This window comes from Lutjanus erythropterus, chromosome 22 (genome assembly GCF_056507025.1).
Source record: "Lutjanus erythropterus isolate fLutEry1 chromosome 22, fLutEry1.hap2, whole genome shotgun sequence".
In the NCBI taxonomy this organism is placed as follows: Eukaryota; Metazoa; Chordata; class Actinopteri; order Lutjaniformes; family Lutjanidae; genus Lutjanus; species Lutjanus erythropterus.
In genome coordinates, this window is record NC_139338.1 from 14,633,671 (window position 1) to 14,659,311 (window position 25,641).

The 25,641-nt window shown below is 40.6% G+C and overlaps 1 protein-coding gene across 1 annotated transcript in view; it reads left to right on the forward strand.

Annotated features, from left to right (window-relative positions):
• Positions 1-22,217, forward strand: part of pdzrn4 (PDZ domain containing ring finger 4) — a 44,983-nt gene extending 22,766 nt beyond the window's left edge. Inside the window, exons 2-9 of the mRNA XM_084711316.1 lie at positions 3,593-3,864; positions 5,841-5,943; positions 12,290-12,388; positions 15,313-15,375; positions 18,280-18,381; positions 18,600-18,716; positions 19,549-20,601; positions 20,970-22,217. Of these exons, the coding sequence (XP_084567442.1) occupies positions 3,593-3,864; positions 5,841-5,943; positions 12,290-12,388; positions 15,313-15,375; positions 18,280-18,381; positions 18,600-18,716; positions 19,549-20,601; positions 20,970-21,542 (2,382 nt within the window). The 3' untranslated portion in view covers positions 21,543-22,217. The remainder of the gene's footprint in view (positions 1-3,592; positions 3,865-5,840; positions 5,944-12,289; positions 12,389-15,312; positions 15,376-18,279; positions 18,382-18,599; positions 18,717-19,548; positions 20,602-20,969) is intronic.
• Positions 22,218-25,641: the final 3,424 nt, after the last annotated feature.

Sequence of the window (25,641 nt, forward strand, 5' to 3'; positions counted from 1 at the left end):
ACACCACTTTGAACCTTGACCTTTACTGAGAGTGTTTGGACAGACAAGAAGCTTTGGTTTAGGGCTACAGGGAACCATTTTTATTGGCAATGGTAACCTTTAACTTGAGAGGTATATGAAGGCTACGCTAGATTGTTGGTTCATTACAGCCGTCCCCATGGACTGCCGTGAACTCTGACTATTTTTAGTGTTCTTGTGGAGCTTTCACGGGTTGTATCAGATGATGTAATGACTTGATATTGTCTCTCCATCAGCTTGGCCACAGGAGCGCAGCTGAGCGATGAGAAAGGGAACTTGTAATCAAAATGGAATTACCCTTTGATATTGATGGAATCCGCACACCTACACGTCTCAGTGCAGATATCACACCTGCAAATATATGTTTCCCATGCAGGCTTGCCTACAGATAGGAATGACGAGCCCATGCTATGACTAAATTAAACTACAATCCCTGTGGGAAAACCATCTTTGCAAGAATAAACAATAATATAACAATAACAGGGGAAATAGATCATACTTAGAGCAGAAAATGAGCATATTTCTACATTTTAATTGTCACAGTGCCCTAAAAGAATCTTCTCTTTCAAGTCTGCTTCTCTTTATCTCCTCATTTGTAGTTTAATCATCCCTAATGCTTCGTAAATTCAGTCTATATGATGTACAAAATGTGTGTTGCACACAAACACATACACACGCATTAAAACCTGCTCGTTCTGAGCCATTATCCCTGGTCTTTGTCACATCTGCTGGCGATTAATCAGCCCCCAGTTAGCTCATCAACAGGCAGATTGAATAGAGGAACAACAGCAGGTAAACACGCTGGCAGGTGTACACCCACAATCACTTCCTGCCTTGCAGAGCATTCCCTCTGATTGGAGATTAATGTGTCCATCTGGACCTCATTACAACTTAAAAATGTCGCGGAACTTTCTCCTTACTTTTTCTGGGATGCATGGAGGTTCACAGGGGACGATAAAGTGAAGTTAATGTGTGTGGAGGAGAACTTTTATATGGCAAAAGCATGTCATAACAAGAAAGGTCGCAGTTCGATGCAGCCATATGTTAATTGTCATCATAGCTGCAGATGGCAGAAGGATGTCGACTGGGTTTTCTAACTTATTGCACTAATAAAAATGTCAAGAAATCCGTCATGTGTGGATCAGACATAATGGTACATATTTACATGTCCATGCAAGGTCTAGCAGGCCAGGGACATTAGAACTATTCTGTGGGAGGGAGGGATGTAAATATGGATAAAATTCAACCACTTCTCCTCCGTCCCAGAGCTGGTACCCTGAGTTGTAGCCAACAGCACAATAACTAAATTTTCCTAGGATTTACAAAACGTGTACACAAAATTAACACATTCTCAAACACAAATAACAGAAATGTTTAAGCCACTTCTAATATCAACAAAAACAACCCAAAAATAATTGACAGCAAGCTATGGTGTCACATATAGTAAAGACAGGAAGACTTTATGAGCCTAAATTATTCATTAAATAGTCATACCTTATGCAGTCTTCCTGCTTCGTGGAGAATCCTCCATGACATCAAAGTTTTTGCATCATCTTAGACATCAGGAGTGTCGTGCCAAGAACTGACTGTATCACCTGGTATACTGTACATCAGCAACTGCTTTTATCTGCATCAAACAGTCATAACATGCATGTACACAAAAACCTCAAGTCTGTAGTAATAGAAAAGATGTGTTAATATTTTACTTTTTCTTTCTGACCTTTTCCGATCCACCAAGTGAATTTTATACGCATGAATAAGTGTCAGGACATGTCAGTGTCTGCCTCTGTGTCTTTGGTGAATTGTAAAGAGCTCTGTTGAGTCCAGCGGTCTTTAATTTGCACAGATAATCTATTGTAAAGGCAGCCGTGTTTCAGGATGTTTTGCCACTCAGTCCAACTAAGGGGTGTGTCCCAGTGAGAAAGTGACATCAACGCATACTCTTGATTTTTGATTCACACTCTACATGGACGCATCCACTTGAAGGTGAGCTGATAGTTCGGGGAGATCTGTATAGAGGACCTATATTGCGTCACAAAAAGAGTACCATACTGCCATTAACATGTCCATTTTGCTGCAACTGAGCCCCTTCACAAGGCTTATGTGTATAAGAGAGACTTCCCAGTGTAGCTCTTCACATTTCTAATTTGTTCTCCCACTAAGGCTGCTGACATTAGACATATGCTACCACATTTTAAGCCCTTGACAAACGCTGTGACAAAATCACAGTCCAAAATCAATGTGAACAATCAATTTCAGGATGTGACAGGCTGAAAATTAACTTGGCATGCAGAGGTTAGACTAATTGGGTTAAACTTAAAGTGTCAGAGAGCACATTGTAGCTGTGGGTATTCTCACAGCTGTCAGTATGACATCTCTTCTCCACTCACTCCCTTGTGGCACAACCTTTTCTGATCTCACAAATTAAGTAGGCGCTGCTTGTTAAGATTGATATTTTCAGTAGAACAAAGTCTACCCGCACTGCTCCTCCCTACTCTGCTGCTCATTTTCTTAAATCAGTATTATTATTATTCTGCATCTAATGGGCTTAATGGTTGGAATGCAATGTAAATAATGCATTTGAGTTAGACTGTAGAATATTGGTTCTAAACAGAATGAGATAAAATGAGCTCATTAAACAGATTTCTTTCCTCAGCAAATGCTGCAATCTAGTACATTATACAGTCTCTGTAAATTTGGCAGTAGCCTAAAGGTTAGAGAAGCGCATTTGTGAATAGCTGGTCAGCACTTAAAATGTCTGAACCTAATGGGAAACTGCCCTGTGTAGGTAAAAAAAAAAAAGGTAGCATATGTAATGTGCTCCCTCCATCAAGAATTACGGCCAAAGTGCCCTTTATAAAAGCACTTAGCTTGTAGTTGCGTCACTGAAAGCTGTTCGGCGCCTAAGTCTGGAGATGTGTAAAGGTACTGTGAGACTCCCAGGTGTGACTGTGAAACAGGTTGTTGCTGAAAAGAACATGTATGTCTGCCATTTCATCCTTGGATAAATTAGGGTTAAAAAAAAGGCACTGTGATCTTTAACAAGTGTTCAAGGTCTCCTCTCACTTTCTATTAACTAGTCTCCTCTTTCCAGAAATAGCACATATTGTAATTATTATGACTGACATGTAGGATAGAGTAATAAACATTTGAACCGGTACAGGTACCTGAAATTCGATACTGGTACCCAACATTACCTTTTTTTCGTACTTTACTTTCTCTGTAACAACAAAAATGTATTTTATTTCAGTTAGCCTTTATGTAGACAGGTAATCTCATTGAGACAGCTGTAAAAAAAATCATTCTTACAACCTGTAGCCTGTCAGTCCGTCACCAGGGCATTTAACACTGTAGGTACTGATGAAGTTTTGCTGTCAATGGAGGGCTAAGTTTCACTGTGCTGGTAGCAGACGTGCTAACATCAGCTGCAACTGCTGTGGGGACTTTCAGGCTAAACAGGCTACACTCTTTAGCCTTTAGATGTAAAGTATTTTATGTTCGGATTGGTTTTGTCGTGTTTTGAAAAGTTTAACCACACTTGGTATGGTAATGACTTGGTCTCCTCTTCCCCCAGGTGAACGCACGTGACTTCTCCAAGGTCGACCATGACGAGGCAGTGGTGGAGGCCATCAGGCGAGACCCCATCGTTGTCCAGGTTCTCCGGCGAACTCCCACCAGAGCCACGGCTGCTGTTGCACACAACCACAGCGGCGCGCCGCAGGATGTGTGTGTGGTGGATGTTTGCACACAGACGGACATCACCTTCGAGCACATCATGGCACTGGCGAAGCTTCGGCCTGCCACTCCACCCGTCCCTGACATCTGTCCCTTCCTTTTGTCTGACAGGTGAGGGCAAACACCAACAAGAATTCATTATTATTGTGAAAATCCAGAAAATGTAATACTGTTGCGTGAAAACTTTAAACTCCAATTTAAAAAGTGATCTACTTTAAACTTACACTTGAGGTTTCATTTTGAAATGGCTACTTTTTTAGATGAAAAATAATAAAATTAGCTAGCTAGCTAAAGTTAATAGTTTCCCCGCCTCTTTAGTTCCTAGCAGTCAATTTGTTTTTGTTTTTTATTAAAAGTTGGATAGGCAAGCATCTCCCCACTGGTTAATTTCACTTTAGATCGCTAAACTTCGATTTACTAAACTGAGATTACTTTTTAATTCTGCAACAGAGCTCTGCTTCATTTCAAACCTGGATTTACTCATTTTAAACCTGGTTTTGCTCATCTCTGTTTAGAACAAATTTTAGATTAATTAATCTTTGTTGGTGCACCCCAGTCTTACTTTCCAGTGGCAGCCAAAGTTTAAGCTTTCCATGCAGCTAAAATTAGCTGAATGTTAATATTCACACCAACATGAAACTGATTACACTATATTTTGTTATTTGAAACCAGGAGATAGTTCTTTCCCTCCCAAATTAACATGAAGAGTCCCCGAGGCTTCTCTGTTGTTCTCTTTCATTTCATGGTAGTTATTAAGCAGTTGTATCATACTGTGGAAACCCCCAGCAAAGCTAAGTACCTTGTCCCTGTGATATCATTATGCAGAGCCGAACCCGCATGCAATAATTGCTTCTGTGTGTTACATCCATTTTCTTTAATGGGAGCTTTTGCTGGGCGATTAAAAGCCAATGGGCTGATAGAGCAGGCTTTCTGGCACTACGTCCATTCTGTGGCTATTTATAGGGCTTTTCTGGGCAGCAGATTAAATCAATTTGTTCTATAAAACTACAAATCTGCCAGTCTTGGGCAATGATTATGGAGAGGCAGTTATCATGGTGACAATTTACAGAGGTCATGGATTTTATGGGGCGAATGGTTGATGTCTGCATTGCTTGTTCGGGGTTTAGTTGCAAAATGAGATAACTGTTAAGAAATGTAACATACAAAATAACTATGCTTTAAGGGGTCAGCTATGTTGCATGATAAAGATCAAGATTTTATAGGTTACTGTTTTGTTTAATTTTTCTTAAGGAAGCCATTTAACATGACACAGCCGACTTTCTTTATTTTTGTGCCTAATTTAACTGGTAAATTAACATTTTCAGACGGCCAAAGCCATTCAATCATAATCTCATTTTAAACTAGAGATAACAAACATGATGACATATACATTTGGGAACACACATTAATGGTCTTTAAAGATAAAATATGTAGCATTGTTTGTAAATGCATCAAAGTGGGTACTTGCTGATACCAAGTACATATATGAGTAATTAATAATGGCATACAATTTTTACACTGACTTTAAAAAGACGTTTTATTTTCGTTGGATGTTCCACACTTTCTCAACATAAAATTGAGATGAAAATTTAATGTTTTATGAAATTGCTTGTGGTGAAGGAGTTACTTTACCTAAAGTGGTATCTTTGTGGGGGAAATGCTGTAATTTTATGAGTATGAGTACATAAGCACAGTTTTGGACCAATACCCGATATTGGTATAGGTATCTGTGAATTTATTAGACAGAGTGGCATTAGCGAGAACAAAGCAGTGAATCCTCACCTCCAAACAATGCTGGATTTTGCGTGTATACAAACAAAGTGATCCTCAGTCTGCTCTGCCGGTGTGTGTGTATGTGTGTGTGTGTGTCTCTGCAGCTCTCACAGACAGAGAGCACAGAAAAGAGTGTTGTCTTGGGGCTACACACCACTGCCAAACAGACTGAAGCTGAGAAATGTCTCAAACACACAAAAAAAAGACAGAATAAGAAAATACAGGCAAATGGCAGGGTCCCTGGAATTTTTTTTTTTCAGGAAAATGCTACAAGGTATGCCTTTGGCGTAATTGTCTCTTCCATTTTTTTCTAGCTGCCATTCCATCCACACCATGGAACATGAGTTTTATGAATGTCCGGAGTACCTGTCCAATACCCCAGCAGAGGTGGAGAGGACTGAAGAATATGAGTATGAGGTACGGTCTTTCATCTCTATGCTTTATGGGTTTGCTTTTAAGTAGTTGTGCTGTACTTGGATATGTTTTTGGCCATTTCCGATAAAGAGTCAAATGGTGATAGTACTGCATCAAACTCACATGAAGCCCCAGGATGTAATGGAAATGCACAACTGTGTAGCTATTTCTGGCTGCAGTTTTGCAAGCTATTGTAACTAGACTGAATAGGCTTAATTTTTTTCTGTTGATGGAGTCTGACATGAGGCCACTGTTGAGTCAGTAATAGACAATCCCAGGAGATAATCCAAGGCTAGCCCTGACGTATGAGGCTCACAAGTCCCATAACAATACAAGAAAAATTGTCTTCTGCAATAATAGAAGAAAATTGGCTGTCCCTTGTGAAAACTAGACCTGCTCTTCAGACTGTTTTGTGTAGCAAAGCAGAGTCCCTGGGTTTAAGACGGAAGGCCATTCTTCATAATCGTACCAATAGAGAACCCCACTCCGAGAGGCCTCCCTGTTGAATTACTACTGTGTTTCATTCACAAGCTGATAGTTTCCCTTTCTTCATGCTATGTCCTTCAGAAAGGTTTGTGCCCCTTTGCAGACAGCCACTTCAAGCTGAACTGAAATTGTGGGTATGTTGTGTTGGAAAAAAAAAACAAGCATTCAGTGGTATCTGAAAGGATTTGGGCGGATTTCAATCAACGACCAATAAAATGGTTGTTAAAAAGTAGTTTCCAGGTTTGGGTGAGCAGAGTTACAGAATGTTATGACCTTGCACTGATTAATACATTTTATTCAGTACAAAGGTGTGGCGGGTTTTACAGCACAGTAGTAGCCTATTTATTTAATCAGTCAGTGTGTATTTCTAGACTTTAGTCCATTTTATGGCAGACAGGACTCAAAATACTGTACGTAACTAATAAAAGTAAACCTCAGTTCTAAATAGGCTTTTACAGAGGATTGTTAATGTGATTAATTCACACATTGCTGATTTGAAAGGGGACATTTTCTACTTCTTTACAATACAGCAATCATAAAAACTGCATTTCACTTATAGAATTTATCAATATATACCATATACTGAAACCTACACTTCTGTTGTCCTGTACTAAGCACACAGATTTTGAAGATGAGGATGTCTTTTTTAGGTTTAATGTTTAATATATGACCTGATATCTAAAACCTAAAATACTTGCATGTGACCCTTTGTTATAACAGTAGCAGATTTATTAACATTATAAATGGTGGTAATTATTGAAGTACTGGTGCCCATCAATTTGTTTTCAAGTTATTAAGACATAAACCAAAATATTAGACAAATAAAATGGTTTAACTGATGATAGCACCTGTAGAAATGTCAGCATGGTTCATTCACTGGGGACCATGAATAACTGAACCAAATTTCATGCCAGTCCATACAATACTTAGATGTTTCACTCAGCTCAGGCGCTAGAAGCTTCAGTGACAAACACAACTGGCTTAGGCTTCAGTGATGTTTGCTGAAGGTGTATAAAATCGGTATGTATGTGTGATATACAGTCAATGGTGTGTCCCCACAAGTGTCTCCACTGTAACATATGCATCATGCCACTCAGACTGTGGACCTCGAGGTCACGCTAAGTGTCAGTGATGGGTGACGTTTGCTACCGTCAGTGGTTCCCCCCTGGTTTAATAGGCACTTCCTGGTTCAGTGAACTGCATTGTGGGTCATTAGGATTCCTCTGCTGCCAGCTGTGGCCTTACCTTAGAGCGTCATCTGGATGAAAGAGTTTCCCGTGTGTGTGTGGGGTGGGAGCCGGGGGTGGAGGCGTCTGCGTGCGGTAATAGCAATAGTATCAGAACAAGGTCAGTCAAACCCCCCCACCCCCCACCCGCCAGACAAACACACACCATATCAGCCATCCTCACTTACCTCTGTCCATCCATGTGTATCTAACTGAAACATGAATGGCCCGTCTCTCGGATGAAACAGAATGGGGCTGCCATTCCCAGGAACATTACTTCTGACAGGTTTAGCTTCACTTCCAACTTGATTGTCCACATGGGTACTCCTGCTGTCATAATACTCCTGCTACTTCTGCCAAACTATAAGACTGCCAAGTAGCAGACAGTAGGGCTGGGTTGCATCAACAAGGATTCATTTTTAAACCCGATAAAATTATGATTTAACTTTAAATGATCTTGTTAGCTAAACCTATGTACTCTAAATCTAGATTACATTTAATTCTGTTGCACCAAAAATTTAAACTCCAATTTAAAATGCGCTCCAGAAGTAACTTAATGCGGAGATATACTAGCTTTTAACCAAGCGTTCACATATGCATGAGGTCTGCCTTGTGTATCCTGCGTCCATTTGGAGTGTCGGTTGTGCATGTCGTCAGAAATTAACGCTACACGTACACAAGGTGCCATACACACTTGACTGATGGGGCAGTGTAGGGGCAGAAGGCAGTGACAGCATCAGGGCTCTGGAGATACGTCACCATCAACAACAAGAAAGTTTTGAAGACAAGCTCGCTGGACAAGTCCACAACTACCCTTGTCTTTACAACCTATCGTTGCCGCTACACAGCGACAGACGTCCCTGCCACAACAGCTGACGACAGTTTTGGAACTCGACGTTGAAACAAGTCAAAATAAATGGAAACAGGTTCGAGACCGCCATGTACATGCAGGGTGGAACTCCTTTTCTTCTTTCTTTAATTTTTACAGGTGATTTATTGTCTGAGTTCTCTGTTGTGCCCTCTAGTGGTGTTTTACAGTAACATATGTAGACAACCAGCTTGCTTTATTATGCCGCTAGTTCTCTGCACAAACACATGGTCAAACAGCAAGTATATCTCCAGCCTTAGACTTAAGGAGGTTTAACTTTTAAAATAACTGACATTTTTCCAATTTTACACCTGGATTAACTCACTTTAAATCTAGATTTGCTAAACTTAATCGTAGATTGAATTTATCTGTGTTGGTGCAATGCAGTCTAAATGTAGAAAATAAGTTTCGGTGCTACCAGTTTTATATATGGATGCTTTCATTGTTCGAATTAAAAGTAAAGTTCACAATGGAATAGCAACACAATTCCCCAAAATACTGCTGTGACTGCCTGAGTTAATCATGTTCTCAACGGTTGCAACCCCTTTTGGGTATTAATATCTACATCGCAGGCAAAGTGTTGAATGTTGAATGATGGCGGTTTTTAATGAATGCTCTGTTTGGTCACCAGGTTACACAGAGCAGTTAATGAAATGGCAGCAGTCTGCCAGAGAGCAGCCCGTTAGCTGTTTGCCAAATTAATCAAAATAAACATGTCTTAATTATGGATCTTCAGCGGGTGCCAAACATCAAAGGCTGGATTTTTTTAATCCCCCAAAACAGAAAACAGAAAAAAAAATTGGTATGCATGAGGGTGGTACAAGAATAAAAACTTTTATTGAGCTTTGTCAAAGCAAGTATAAAATAAGATCAAATAAATCAGAAAGACATCAAGCAGAGACAAACTCAAAGAGGGGTACTCCTGTGAGTATTTTTTTACTTTCATAATGTTGGGGGAGAGACACGAGTAAATGAAGAATGGTCCAAATCAATGCAGCACAGGGCAAAACATCCAGGCTTTTACTGTCTCGTATGAGCCAAGCACCAAAAACCTGAATCCTATAATTGCTCTGTTGCAAAAAAAAAAATACCATCTTTTATTAGACACTCCCTGCCTGATCAATGCCCACATCTTTCAAAATTCACAACCCGAGTTCATAGCGAAGTTTTTCTGATTTAAAAAAAAAAAAAAAAAAAAAAAAATCAATAATCTTTGATCTAATTCAAATTACTTTTGTCACACTTTAAAAAGCTGTCATCCTCCCGAGCAGCAAATAGTTCGCTTTGAGGCTGACGGTGGCCATGCTTCCCTGATGTAACACCAAATCGGTTTGCATGGACCAGAGGTCTTCAACTGTGTGCAAGGGCACTGAATTATCATCACTACGCTTTAAAGACTTGCAGCTGAAAAGATGTCATCATCTGCAAAGTAGAAAACAATGAGCCAGTGAACATTAGGCATGGCAGTCGTTTCTTTTGAATGGAACATGACGTAACTGCTAAGTGCATATTACAGTGAAATGTTACTAACAGATGTTTAATGTGGCTCTAAAAAGGCAAGGCGCCACCTATTGTCATACGTCTCCAGCTCTCCTGTTCTCTGGTAGCATCTGGTAAATGTGATCTCAAGCTTTGAAAATTGGGAAAACACACACTGTAAATTAAGAAGAAAAATTCCCGTCGGTTTTAACGATGCATTATAAGCCACGTGAAATTAGTTGGACATCACTGCTGTGATTTAAACTAATTTAAAGTAAACACATAGTGACTCATACTAGGATCCAATCATCACTAATCGAGCCTCTCTACAGTTTCAGCGCCCACGGCTCCACACATCTGGCTACACTAATCCAGTAAAACCATCATACCACCTAATGTGAACTGACATTAAGGCGTTAGTGCTATCTGATCTGACTGTATACAGCTGTTGTTCCACTGTCAGGGTTCATACAAATCAACCAGTAAACTAAACTGGTGAAGTCGGTAGTCATGGTGTTATTATATTATAAACTCCTAACACAGCCCAACCTTTGAAGGTCAGGGCTGTCTGCACAGGGGGTTAAATGCCACAGAAATTAATTACTTCCCCTGTCAATCTCTGCTATCGAGGTTTCCCATGACGGAAAAAAAAAAGGGGGCCGGGGCTTAATTCTTGCGCCCCCCCACCCTCGTCCTCATCCCCTTTTTACCCCACTCCTCCCCTCCTTTCACAACTCCACCGCGCTGAAATGAATTTGGCAGCATGGGGTTAATAAAGATTACCCCCAGAGTTATCTTTATGTGATTACCTTTATACACAGCAGGGATCAAAAGAAGCCAGCAGCTAGTCGGGGCTAAATTTAGAGAAATTTCCTGTGGGAGGGGGCCAGCCAGTGAAATACCACCACTATAGCCTTCAAAGATCTGCCCTGTATGATGCCACATGCTGCTTTCAGTTTGATACTAACAGGCTGTTATTCCATTGATGTACAGAGCACATGCTGGGGCTATGTGTGTGTGTGTGCGTGTGTGTGTGTTTCTATATTTTATCCGTGCACTTTACATTCTATTGTGTATGTTTTCAGTTCTGGTGTGATGTCTGCAGCTAGGTCTTAATCTAGGCGAAGCTGCAGCAGTTTATGAGTTTGTTTAGGCAAACAAGAAGACTACACCAGATTGGAACTGAAAAGTTCCTCCCAACTGGATGATAATAATAATAATCTGATAATTTGATTTCAGAAACATTTACCTGAGTAACATCTTAGATGATGGTCTCATTCCTGACCTGGCAGCTTTGTCCTGACCTTTATTTAAGTTTTCAAAGTTTATCTATCTAAGAATAATTTTCCAAACTCATTTGTTAGTCATCCTTAAAGCTGCACTAATTCATATTAACAACGAATAAGAATGAGTGTGTGGAACAGGAAAGGCATTGTTTACTTCAGTTGCTCTAAAGAACTTTTAGCTAACTGTTTTTAACAAACCCACCATACCCGACCTGAAAAATGGGCGTATACGTTGTCTGTGCAAGGAATAGAGTGGTATAATGTACAAGAAAGTCTGCATATAAAGGAGGTGGCTTAAATAAACACAGGATGTCAACAATAAGTCAATGTTGACTTATTTAAAGTTTTAAGTTATACAATGTTGGGTATGTGACCTTCCTACTGAAGAAACATAAGACAAGCTGTGACATGAAAGAGACTGGGGCAACCAAAAACATGTTATATTGCAACTATCCTAATAAAACAACAATATTCAACTAATTTCCTATATTAAAACATGTGAAGTATTCAGCTAGAAAATATGTTATATCCTGAGTTTTTTTTTTTCTCTTACTGGTTGTGTTTCATGTTAGGCATGTAGCTGTTAAGGTTAAAGGTTAAGGGTTAGAGGCTTGTGAATGCACCATGCATCAGTCTTCATAAGTGTATAATTTCTGTGCAAAGCTTTCTGTGTGTGTGTGTGAGAGAGTTAGACATGAGTTTGTTAGCAGTAGAAAGTTAACATATCAACTTTGCCTAAAGCAAATTCACGACTACAGAACAACAACACCGTCCCAGAGTGATTAGTAACAGTAGTGTAGAGCATAACAATCAGGTTGGACCTCGTCTCCTGTGGGTGTTATTATTTCAGCTGTTCTGTAAAACAGATGAATAAACTCCATGTTTGAATTGATATGGTTTTGGAATCCATCAGATCCGCTGGGGAAAGTGTAGGCTCCTAACAGGTGCACCATGGGAAAACATGTTTGGTTTGAAACATTATGGGTTTATTTGTGTTATAACAGGAGGTGGAGCTGTGCAGGCAGAACAGCCAGGAGAAGCTTGGCTTGACGCTGTGCTACAGGACTGACGACGAGGAGGACACTGGCATCTATGTCAGCCAGGTACAATATAACAATAAACTTTTGTTTTAACTTTTAAAAGAAGAGTTTGTGTTGGGGCTGCCTTTTTCACATTTTGAGTTGACTGAGTTTGAAAAGACAAGTTGAGGTAATTTGTAATGGTTGAAAGCAAATGTTCAAGTCAAATTAACTTCGTCACGCTGATGAACATTACAAACTAATTAGATTTCTTTGACATTTTCTCCGTTTAGGGACTGAATTCAGTTCTAGTCATCATAGTTCATAGTGTCTTCATGATAAGCAATCATGACTTGTCTTAAACTGAACACAGCGATTTTTCATCATATTTGTCTTTTATTGTCTTCAAACAATAAAAAGAAGAGTCTCAGCCACGAGATTTTTAACTCTTAAACAAGGCATGCTGGGAAGTCTGCTAATATGCTGATCATGTTTCTTTAGAAACTTAATTAATTAATTTAATGAGGTTTTATTTCAACAGATGTTCTTGTTGTCTGGTCCTTTTATGGCCTGGTCACACACACACACAAATGTGAGGGATTGGCCATTGCCAAAATACTCAAATTCATGACCACTCCCCTTAATTTGTGCCTGTGTGACCAGGCCTTTATGCTGAAAATTAAAAATGTTGAGAGAAGTTTTCAAGGTCTTAACTAAGTTCAATTTTTGAATTACAGAACTATTTGGGTTTGTAAAACTCAAAAAGTTGAGTTAATATAAAGAAGAAGTAAATTATCTCAATGAAAGATTATATTGGCAGGTTTGCAGGTTGGGTTTAGTTTATTTCAAAACATAAGCATTTGAGTTTGACTTAAAACTCAGAAATTCAGTGAAACCTGAGTTTTCTCAACTTTTTTATGTGTTGTTTTTACAGTGTTGTTGCCACATTTAACTGTTTTCATTTTGAGATTTGATGGTAATTGCCTCTTCCTGTCACACAATTACCTATTTCAAAACAGATATTTATTGTACTGTAAAATAAAGAAGCACTGGAGTATAAACAAGCGCTCCCTGATGAAGTCTGATAGAGACAAAGCTGCACAGTCATTAAATCAAAGTCAGCGCCACATTATTAGTTTCCTTTGGAGCAGGAAGTTAGTAAAAGATGGTGTGAAATCCCATTTGAGTTCCCATCTTTACATCCTGAAGCAGGGAGCAAGTCAAACTGAATTTAGGGAGGAGGGGGAGGAAAAGAAACGTTCAAAATATCAACTCTGAATGAGCCACGCATGGCCAAAAAGGAAGTCAGGTTTGAAATGTGATTCCCGTCCTGCCATTCTCGTTCATCCTCCCTTAGCGTGCTTTAATTGAAGGTTTTAATTATCTCTGAGCGGCAACCTTTCTCCTCCCCCTTCGCCACGGTAAGTGAAATGACACATTCTCCCATTTACTGTACCCCCTTTGAATACCAAGCAAAACAAAGCCGGAAGATATTGCAGAGATTCTTTTTAAAATTCAAATCATTTCTAGCTCAGAAAAATTCTTCCTCTTGCGAAACTGTTGATAAGACAGAATGAAAACAAATTATTGAATTATATGGAATTAAGAGGGCTTCATGCGCTACAAACTGAATTAGAAAAGTGTTTAGTTTGACTGCAGGTGGAGTTTCAATCCCAATATGAATTTAAAAAAAGACAAGGCTGTGGAAAGTAAGAGCTTTTTATAAGGATCCATGAAGATATAAATGTCTAAAAAATACATGGGTTGCACTTTATTATACAATACACTAACAAGACGTAACAAGCTTATCAAATTAGACAAAAACTAGAAATAAATAAATAATTGGACCCTTACTAGATCCTTATTAGATTCATTAGAAGGTAATTAAGGACATATTACAACAGAACTGTACTGCAGACTGAAGTGTAGTATTTCCTAAAGTTAAACCCTGATTAGACTTTGTTACAATTATACTCTAATGGCGTCTGATGGTTGGAAACAGTTGGAAACAATATACTGTAGTTTACAGTACAGTTCTGCTATATTGTTTTTTTTATCTGGGTACTTAAAACTCATCTATCTCAACCTATATTTTTTTCAGAATAACCACAAATTGCTTATGGTGCTTTGCACAGGACTCGTCCCTCATGCTTTCATTATCTGCATTCTTTCAATTATCAATTCCGTAATTAATCTAATACATTAGTGGATTGTAAAATAAAATGCAACTGGTAGCTACTTTAGTAATTTTTCCGCCTGTTCTCCTTGAACCAAGAATGTGAAAACAAAACCAGAAGCAACATCCAACACCTGCTGAACCTCAACAGATTGTGAAAGCAGTTTCCCACTGACAGAACGTATCTATTTTTGTATGTTTGATAAAAAGGATAGAAATGCTAATTTCCCTCATTAAAATGTATTTATGGATAGTATCGGTGCGAGTTTTGGAAGATTTTTTTCTCTTTATTTCCACCAAGGTTTTTTTTTTCCCCATATGTACTGTTTCTATCTCTTGATCTTCAATGCAAGAACAACAAAGTTTATGAAATGATTATTGAGGGTTTGTTGTGTTGTTGCACATCCGCTGGGATGCATTTTGAAAATTGCGAGGTGTTGATTCGTTCAACCGGAATGGAACTACGTCTGTGCCATAAACACTTGGGACTTGTATTGTCTTTTCTCCACCGTCTCTCGTGGTCTTTACCTCATGCTTCATTTATAACTCGCATGCTCTTTTGTATGATGTCAAGGACTTACATGCTACCACAGTCAGTGTCACGAGCTACTAAACTTCAGATGAATGAGAAGCACCAGCACAAGAACCTGTGAAAACCCGCCTGTATCATATGAAAAATACAAGGTTGTCAGCAAGAAAATAAGCATCTTCTTTTTATGAAAAAAGCAGACTTTTATTCGTGACAGCAGAGACGAGAGCAGTGGTGAGAGCGGCACATCAGAGATTCACAATGACCGGTTGTCAGCATTGATTTTCATGTTCTTTTGTGCAGGTGGAGCCGAACAGTATAGCAGCCAGAGATGGACGCATCAAGGAAGGAGATCGTATTCTACAGGTGCCTATTTTCATCTCAGTGATATAGTCATAGTCAAACCAGGTTGTATTATGAACTCAGATGGCTTCTAAAAGGTTTGAGCCACAACATTTGTCACATCACTCGCATGATATCTTTGATCAGCCATTTGTATTTTACAAGAAAAAAACATATTTCCTGTTTCTTTTCTTTGTGACGAACAAGCATGGATTGAAAACTCTGGATGAAGAATAATTTTGTCTTGCATTAGACTTAACTTTCCGACATGCTTTTACTGCAATAAGGGGAGCAGGTAAAGAGAATGAGATGTAATTTCAAATTATAATCCGCAACGAAAGCAGAAAACTGTATGGGACTCACCAAAACACCACATTATTCCAACTACTACTGCACTTTTTACAGTGTAGGTAGATCCTCCAAGCCGCTTGCTTGCAAGGCAGTCTTTTCAGAGGGTAGCCAAGCTGCTGGTGTCCCCGGTCCGTGCAAGCATATGTATATTTAATCACCTCATTTTACCAGGGAAATTAAAGTCCCAAGTCACACTTAACGCCAGGCACTGCATCATCCCCAGAGCTCCTCTGTCTCAGTCTTACTCTGACTCATTATGCAGAAACACCTACAGGGTCAGACACTGTGGATAGTCCTCTCTAAACACATACAACTGAGAGATCACAACCGTATATTTACTCTCTAAGTAGTTTTTCTACTTTAGATTGTGTCTGTATTCACAACATAGTTTCAGTGGCCATTGTTTCCCAGTGGAACACAGGATTAACTAAAGGCTTTGCACACTGACTCCAGGCTTAACAATGAGTGGCATCAGGTGTGTGTAGCCAAGGTGACTAGTCCCTCATTAAGACTTAACGAGACATGTGTTTCTTTTTTATTTATTTGTTTTTTTGTCATGTCTTCTGCACAGAGTCCTATGTGAGTACAACTCTCATCCTTGTGGTCCTTGTTAGCATTAGCCTCTCTGTGTTGCCAAGTACATATCATGACATGTACTTATATGTGGGTGTGTAGTATGTACATGTATTGTCTACAGGTTCTACTCTTGGAGGCTTGACCTCACCCAGCTAGTTGATGAGTTCATTGAAAACACCTTGTGCCTCTGACTGCCCTCCTTCTGATTGGCTGCTGCTGTTACCCTGAAAGCCTATTTAAGCCTCTAGAGCCACAGTGTCTGTAAGTTGATGGCTCACGACCCTGTTCACTCACTAGTATCTCAGCTCTATGTTTGTGGGGTTTTTTTTTTCCTTGAATGATGGGGTCACTGTACTAAAGAGCTGTGTGGTCTTGTTTGTCAGGGAGGAACATGCAGTGAAAAATCCTTTTTCAAAGTGAGCCTGTAAATTGCAAAGACCTCCACACTGCTTTGAAGCCATGCACTCAACTTCAATCTCCAAACATGGCTTTTTTTTAAAAAAAAACTATGAACTCGTTGGCATGACATATCATCCTCACAACAACTCATCATGTCTCTTACTCAGTATATACAAGGCACTCAAGTAAAAAAAAAAAACACACTATCAGTTTTTAATGCAAAATGTAGATAACAATGTCAGGTCTGTCACTAACTCATTCTAAATCATTATGCATGCATCTATACTGTGTTGTCCCTTTAAAAGATCATTTCAATTTATTTTTAAATGAAGGTTTAACATGGTAAAACTGACTGTGTGTAATACACAGGGTTGGGTCAGATTACTTTGAAATGTAATCAGTTACTGAATACATTTTACATGGCAAGTTTTGTGACACTGACAGTATTGCACCTTACACTAAAAGTTCTACAAATATTTTTTTTTTCTCTATTAACATCTGAAAACATTTTCAGTGAGTTGATAGAGCACTGGTTATAATGAAAATAAGTTTCAGAATTTTAAGATTGTCATATTTTAAACATGTAATCAAAAATGTAATCTAGTCATCCTTGACGATGTAACTATAATATAATCTGGGCTGATTATAGGTTTATTTGTAATCTGATTATGTAATCCTGATTACATGAAATCCATCACTAATCAACCATGGTAATCCAGAAGTAACGTAAACGGCACAAACTATGTGAATTTAAAGAAACTGTTCAATTGTGCAGTAAAATAAAGTCAACTTTTTTCAAGCACCTGATGACATATTGTCCAAAATAAACAATACTCACTGGAGCACCGCCAAGTGTAGCAACTTAGTGTAACTCTGAGCAATGATATAATTAAACTTGATGCTAACAAAGTTTTGATTATTAAGCTTATTGCTAATGTATAGTTCAATGTACACTTGGTGTGTGCCTTCTCAGTGAGCAGTATCTCAACTTTGTACCAACATCACCTCCCCTCCATATTTATTGTATATACTGTAACACCTCCTCTCTCCCACTGTAGTGCTTTTGTGTCCCAGTAGTGTGAGTGATTGTGGGGAGCAGGCCCTGCTGTTCTCCTGGCCCTATTATCTTCTTCTGACAGCCCCATTACTCTAGTGAGGAAAAGATGAACGCCACCTGTCAAAGAACAGTTAATTGTGTGTCTGGATGTGCGGTGAGAGCAGACTCTCGTGAGGTCGGACTATACACGCTCACAATTGACTCCCCTTTACCAAGCGTGCAGCCTAACCAGGCCTTTCATAGGGATTTGCTTGGAGTTGGAGGAAATGATGGCAGAAAGGAGGAAAGAAAAGTGTGAAAAGGGGGCTAATGGAGGGAGGAAATGAGCAGAAAGAGTGTGAGAGAGAAAAGGGTGGCAGCATGTGATTACTCAAGGTGTGTCTTGCAAAAATGGGAACAATGAGTGGTTGTAATATGCTCATCTTTTTATTCATGCCAGTTGAATAGATGATGATGATGACAAAAGTACAGATTGTCCTTTCTGTGGACTTTCTACAAGTTCGTTCTTCTTAGCATGTCCATCTATACTTGTCTTTGATGTACAGATTAATGGGTGTGAAGTGCAGGACAGAGAAAAAGCTGTTGCCTTACTGTCAAGTGAAGATGCTAGGAGCATCATACTGCTGGTGACAAGACCAGAAATCCAGGTAAGCACACACAGAGACACACACACACACACACACACAGGCTCGCTGCCCTATCTTGACAACCTATGTCATGTCAGATAACAAAAGATGCCTGCTAAGTGCCTTTCCTTTCCTTCAAACTGTCAGTGAGATTGTCTGCAGTTTCTGCACACACACAAACACATACATGGATACATGCACAGAGAGACGGAGTTTCTGACAAGCTGTTGTGTTTGCAGCTGGAGGAGGAAGTGTGGCTTGATGAGGAGCAGCAGCAGCTTGTGGATGAGCTGAAGATGGAGATCCTGGAGGAGAGGAGGAAACGAAAGGAACATAACTTTGACAGGGAAGATGAGGTGAGAGCATAAACTACGAGAAATACATCAAAACAAGAGACAAAAAATGTCCAATAAAATGGCTGAAGGGTAATGGGTAAAGTGGGAGGAAAAGTGGCAGGCTAAGAAGGAAGAAGAGACTAAATGAAACAGTGGCAGAGGAAGGAAGGATAGTGAGAGCGCAGGGTGTTAGGGTTGGGCAGTGTCTACCAAATTGGCATACTGACGATGTCGACAGTAAAACATCGCAGTTGGACATTGAAATTGTTGTTTTGGGGGGGTTTGCTGTCCCATAGCAGAAAAGCTTGCTCACCACTGTAGTTGCTGCAATTTTCCGCTATTGCTCAACTGTCTCAGTCAGACGAAGGGAGCAGGCAAATTAACTCACATCCCTGCCAGATCCCATGCCGGATTTATAAGGGTCTTCGTCTCCGCAACTCATGTCCGTACCATAATTGTGTTCAGCCTCTGAAGCTTGAAACAAAGTTAGCTGTCTAACTATAGTGAGGAGGCTGAGATAAAAAAAAAAAAATAGCCAAATTAAGTATGGTTATGGAAAGATCATGGCCATAAACCATGGGTAATGTATGGGGCAATTAAAGCACTTGATTACGGTTATGGAAAGATCATGGTTATGTTAAATCAAGTGTTAACTGCAGATCATTGATAGGACACAAAGTCTGGTCTCCAGACAGACATGCTAACACCCATCAACCACCCTGACGCTGAGCCTCCACACCTACATTGGCACAGGGTATGACTTGTAAGATGCAGAATCATCTAATATGTTGGCTGAGTGAATAAAGTGTCCTTTGAGGAGGACTAACTGTTTTTATCTTTTTTTATACACCAGCATCAAGCTGAAGAAGAGATGACAACAGACACCGCTACGTGTTCCTCCAACAATCAAGACAGTGGGTTTGGACGCAGTACAGACAGTCCAGAGCACCAACCCCTGCTGGCTAGACTCCACAGAAGAACCCCAGCCCATTGCCTGAGGGACCGATGGCGGGCAGAGCATCCACACACAAGAAGAGGGACACAGGACACCCAAGGTCCGAGGACATTGTCAAAAAGCCAAGGCAATGAAGGAGTAGTCAGTATTCGCAATGGTGGAGGCGGGATCCTAGGTTTAGAGAATCGCTTCCAGCAGCTCTTGGAGCTCAAGTGTCAAATCCGAAATGGAGGTGAGTGTGGGGTGTACTCCATTCGACACAGTATAGAGTGTAGTCTCACCGAGCAAGGAGGAGGGGATGGAGATGATGTAGATAGTGTTGGAGGAGGGAATGGAGTGGAGCAGGAGTTGAGGATGCTCAATGAGGAACTGCGCAGCATTGAGCTCGAGTGCCAGAGCATCATGCAGGCGCATCAACTGCGCCAGAGCCACCAGCTGGACACTTCACAGCCAACATCCTCACCAGGACGGAGTCCCAAAGACGGACACAAGCGACATGGCAGATTGGCTGACATCCATGAATACCCGGAGAGGTCGGACAGCGATAAGATCCGAGAGAAGGACAGCTCCAGTGCCTACAACACAGCAGAGAGTGCACGGTCAACACCGCTAGGTATGGAGAGATCTCCTGATCATTCTCTGCAGAGACAAATCAGCATCACCAACCAGAAAAACCTCAGACTGGCCTCCGCCACGCCCTCCAGCCCCATCCCTATCCCCAAGCCCCAGGGTGCGCCCAGTCGTAGCAGACCAGCAGACCCAGGCTCTGTTATCTCCAGCAGCCCAGACCAGAGCAACCAGTCCCGGTCTGAGTCAGACCCCGCTCTGCCTGCAGATGACGAGAGGTGTGAAAAGAAAGGGAGGACCAGGGATTCCAGGAGGGGACTTCCCTATGGTTCGTCATATCAGACGACCCCCTATCAAGGCCAGGGAGGATCCAGACAACTTCAGGTAGGTACAATCAAGAAGAGACGTGAGACCATAATTTACAAAATGAACATCATGCTGCATAAAAGATTATTTGAAACTTGCGATTGAGACCATAAACTCATTAGGAAACTGTTTACTGAGGTAATAAATCAAGTGAGAAAAAGGGCCATTTTCATACGAGACTGCATACAATCTGACTTCTTTTTGCAACCAGTGGAGTTGCCCCCTGCTGGCCATTACAAAGAATGCAGGTTTAAGGCAGGCTTCTGTTTTGGCTTTACTTTTCTGACTTGGAATGTCCATCCAAGTCTATTGTCTGTAGAGGTGTGAAGCACCTCTGAATATAATCCTGTGTTAACAATGTGCTCACAATATTCTGTGTGTTGCAGAGCTACATGCAGCTGCTACAACAGCACTCATCCCTGGAGTATTCCCAGAGCCAGCTGAGTCTGCTCAGTGTCTGTCGAGATCCTGTGCACCGGAGTGGACGCCCTGGGGAGCCCCGTCTAGAGTGGAAGGTCAAAGTTCGCGCTGACGGCACACGTTATGTGGCCCGGAGGCCTGCCCGTGACCGTATCCTGAGGGAGCGGGCGCTACGGATCCGAGAGGAGAGGAGCGGAGGCATGACCACTGATGACGATGCTATGAGTGAGATGAAGATGGGACGTTACTGGAGCAAAGAGGAGAGGAAGCAGCACCTGGCACGGGCCAGGGAGCAAAGGAAGAGGAGGGAGTTCATGCAAAAGAGCCGCCTCGAGTGTCTGAGAGAGGGGCCCGCCAGTGGAGCTGAGGGCAAGAAGGAGATCAATATCTTGGAGCTCAGTCACAAAAAGATGATGAAGAAACGAAACAAAAAGATCCTGGATAACTGGATGACCATCCAGGAGCTGATGAGCCATGGGGCGAGAGTCCCAGAGGGCTCCAAAGTACACAACGCCTTCCTATCTGTCACAACTGTCTAGCAGACACAATACTACAAATTTTGAAGTACTGAACACTTTAATATCAGGTAGCCTGCATTTCAGGAACTACTGCTTTATGTAAAAACATGTCCGTTTGTGAAATCGAAACTGTCACTGCCGAGGACTTCTGTAGCATCCCTAAGGCAACTTTGTAACTATCACTTCAAGAATGTTTAACTTTGAACTGCAAAACCTCAGCCATTCGAGACATGACTTTTCACTGTTTTACACTGGCTTCTTGGAAATGCATTGGCTTCTGATAGCAGATGATTTTGGTAGCATATTGGTTCAAACAGATTCACAGAAAAAGTGAAGAACCAACACATTAACTTCATGTATACTGTGTATTGTGTCTCCATATTCTCCACTCTTCTGTTTCATTGTATATGAAGCGACTTCACTTGCCTCGTTCAAGGTGGCATTTTTTTTATAATGGGGAAGATACAATATTTTTCACACTTTGTAAACTCGGTAACTTTTTTGTAAGGGACTTTTCTACACTGAATGTCAATGTACTGTAAACATTTTATTGTAATTTCCTATTTATGTTCGTATCACCAAACCACCAAGGTCAGAATTGACAGTATTTGATTGTACTGTAGCCTGTAATTTATGCCAGATAAACACAAAGAGAGATGAGAAACTTTTTGAAGCCCCTTTCGGACAACACCATTATGTTGAGTCAGAGTCATCTGAAAAATTTAGAGCACTCAGTTTAAAGCACTGGAAATATCATTATGCTATCTCAAAAGCCCATATTATTCCTGAGCTGGGAGGGCTTTTTTTTTTTTTTTTTGAAACAGTCTTACCTCAACTTACAGTCAAAATCAAGTGGTTGGATGTCTGGTTAATTCAAACATTGTCTTAAGTAGCCCTTGAGTCAACCCTGAACCCTTACTATAAACCATAAATGTGTGAATTATGTTTAAAATGTTAAATAGATTCATATTTATATTGTTTACTGTTATTTCTATTTATTGTAAATTAATTTTTATGATCTGTCGGATAAATGTTTCACATTAAGTGGCTACCCTTGAAAGGCCAACAAGTTTCAAGGCACTGTCAAGAAAATGTATGATACTGCAGCCTTTCAACTCAAACCTGCTGCTTTGCATTGAAGAGGCCTTGAGTTCGGTATTTGTTGATGGTGATATTTGTAATAAAACAATAATAAAAAACATTAAGAAGGATTTCACTTTCAGTCAACATAATTACTTTATGAACATTGTCTTTTGTCATTGTCATGTAAATGTTTACACTGAGTACTTTTAGCCCTGCTCGCAGTCTGGATGGGAAGTTTGTGTCCTGTACTAAAATATTTTAACCACTATTTGATGGGTTGCCATGAAGTTTGGTACTGGCATTCATGTCCCCCTCAGGATAAACTGTAATATATTGGTGATTCGATAACTTTTCGTTCAGCACCATCAGCAGGTCAAACTGTTAGGTGCTAATTGACAAATGCTAGCATGCTGACAAGCTAAACTAAGATAGTAAACATGGGGTACATCACAAGTCTCTTAAATTGCATCCATGTTTTCCTTACTTGGATCTTGTCCTTGCCTCTCTCCATGGATTTTCGGTTGACGCCGGCACAGCTGGATCTGCTGTACAAAGTGGGCAGGGGCTGTCGATACCTTTATAGTCACACTGATACAAATAGTACTGGACAGTACAGAGTCATTTGTCGTAGCTCATTGAGGACAATGAAAGGATAGTCTTTCGCCTTTGTTAAAGACATTTTAACTTTAACTGACACATGATGTTTAGAATCTCCATCTTTTTGTATTAAATATCATTGGTCTTTGAAGTCACTGTCTGTCAAATGTGTCAGATGTAGGAGTGGGGTGTATAAATATGTCATGGTATTCAGCTGAAAGTCTTCCAGCAACTCTGCTTTCACATCCTCGCTCATCAGAGCAGATAAAGGAGCTTTGAAACAGCCTGCAAGATGACAGACCAGAACAACTTCCGTTTCATGAAACATCAAAAAAGAGACTTGGGATGTATCCATGGTAAATATTGCTACAACAACAACAACAACATCAGACAGTTAGCAATGTCATTGTGGGCTTGTCAGCATTTAGCCCAAATTATGTCCAGCCACAACATCATGTGTAATGATGCATCACAGAACTACATGTGCCCCTGTTGCAGCTTTCTTCATGAGGGAATTAAGGCTGGGAACAAAAAAAGTCTCTTGCTTTCAGAGACTGGAGGCTAAGGTTATACACTGGAACAGTGGAGCAAAGAGGGGAGGAGAGAAAAATGGCAGCTCTCCATATGTTGACAGGCAGGAGGGAGGGCACACAACCGAATCACCTGACATCAATCACAAAACGGGGATATAGAGAGATAACAGCAAATGAAAAAAGCAAGGACCAGATCAAAATATTCAGGAAACACCAAGCTAATCAAGCAAGCAAGCTAATGTTAGATAGCTGATGCTGACTTTCACCTGTCTGGGTGCGTTCAGGTGCCTGATAAAGTTTGAAGTGGACAGCAGCATCCTTCATCCCTGCAGATGTGGCATTTAATGATTCCTTTGTTACACATGATAATAAAAGGAGGGAATGACATTCAGCTCATCTTTTCCATTAATGTTCATGTGCCAAACGATAAAATAAAGATTGTTCACAAGTGCTAAATCTTGAGTCCAGGTCAAGTTTCAAGTCGTAACTTAAATGTAACTCGGGTCCAAGTTGAACCCTCAAGTCCCCATTTCTGGTTAAATTATAAGTTTAACATTTTAGCATTCAGTAGGTATTCTCCATACGATGAGCCTACTCAGTGTCAGGGACCATCCATAAGTGGTTGACACGTCGACTGTGGCTGGTGACCTTTTGGTTACCTTTCTTCTTTAGAAAAAAAAATCCAAATCCCAAAAAATCCTCCCCTGTGCTTAGCTTCAAACACACAGAGCTCCAAAAGTTTTTAGTAATTCAGTTTGAATGTGGCTCAGTCAGAAGTGAGCGATGTCTCCATCACACCCAGCATGCATTATGCATGCCGGGGCCAGCGGTTTACACGTCTGAATTTGAGAGTGGCACAAGAGGAACACTTGCACCTCCCTGCTCTAAAATAAAAATGTACTCTTGTGAGGAAAATGTATTGTTACCTGCAGAGAACAACACATTCGATCCTCTGTGCCCGTGTGTGTGTGTGTGGTGTAAGTTAAAGCGCAGAAGAGAGGAGGCAGCCAGGTTGTTTATCTAAGAAATGTAATGCAGGAAAATCAATGTAAGTGCTGATTCCAATCAATACTGTGCAATCAGCTACACTCTAAAAAGTCTATTTGTGAGTGAAGTATAAAGAAAATGATTGCTAATTGAACACATAGGAGAATTCAACAGGAACTGCAATGATTGCTGCACCTGGAAAAGTTGCCCACCTGCCTCCAGGCTGTATCAAACCAAACCAAACCCACTGATCTCCATATTCATACTCACAGGAAGTCGTAAAGCATTTTGATGTTTTGTGGCTTGATAGCACACAGAGTAATTTACCCTGTCGCTACAGTTTACAGTATTCATGTATTCACACTGCAATGAGTGACTGACAGTGTGTGTGGGGGGTGGGATACCGGTGCATGGAGGATGTGCGCGCACGTGGGGGGGGCAGCTACATGTCCATTTAGCGATAGGAGGCATCAAAGCTAAACTATACTCCCATTTCAAAGCATTAAGGAGATGCTGGTGAAGTCTCCTCATCCCCTGTCAATCTGCTGTGTCTGTCCACAGCCCACTGAACTGAAGAATTAATGAGAGACATCAGACTGGCATCCCCATTGCCACAGCTTTTATGCATAATATTAAATCAGGTAAGCACTGCACCCACTTTTCTCACAGCTACCCCATCTCCCTGTATAATATCCAACCATATCTGTGTGACAGAAGTGGCACAGGAACTGAGGAATAATTCGCTGCAGTCAACCTCACGTTATAAATGATTAATCCCAGTGTGCATAGCAAAGATAATTGAATGTACTTGAATGTTGATCTGTTGCAGTGGTATCTTGTGGTAGCCTATACAGAAATTGGCTTGGATTTCCATACATGTATGAAGCACAATGGCATGACCAAAATACATGGCTTAATGC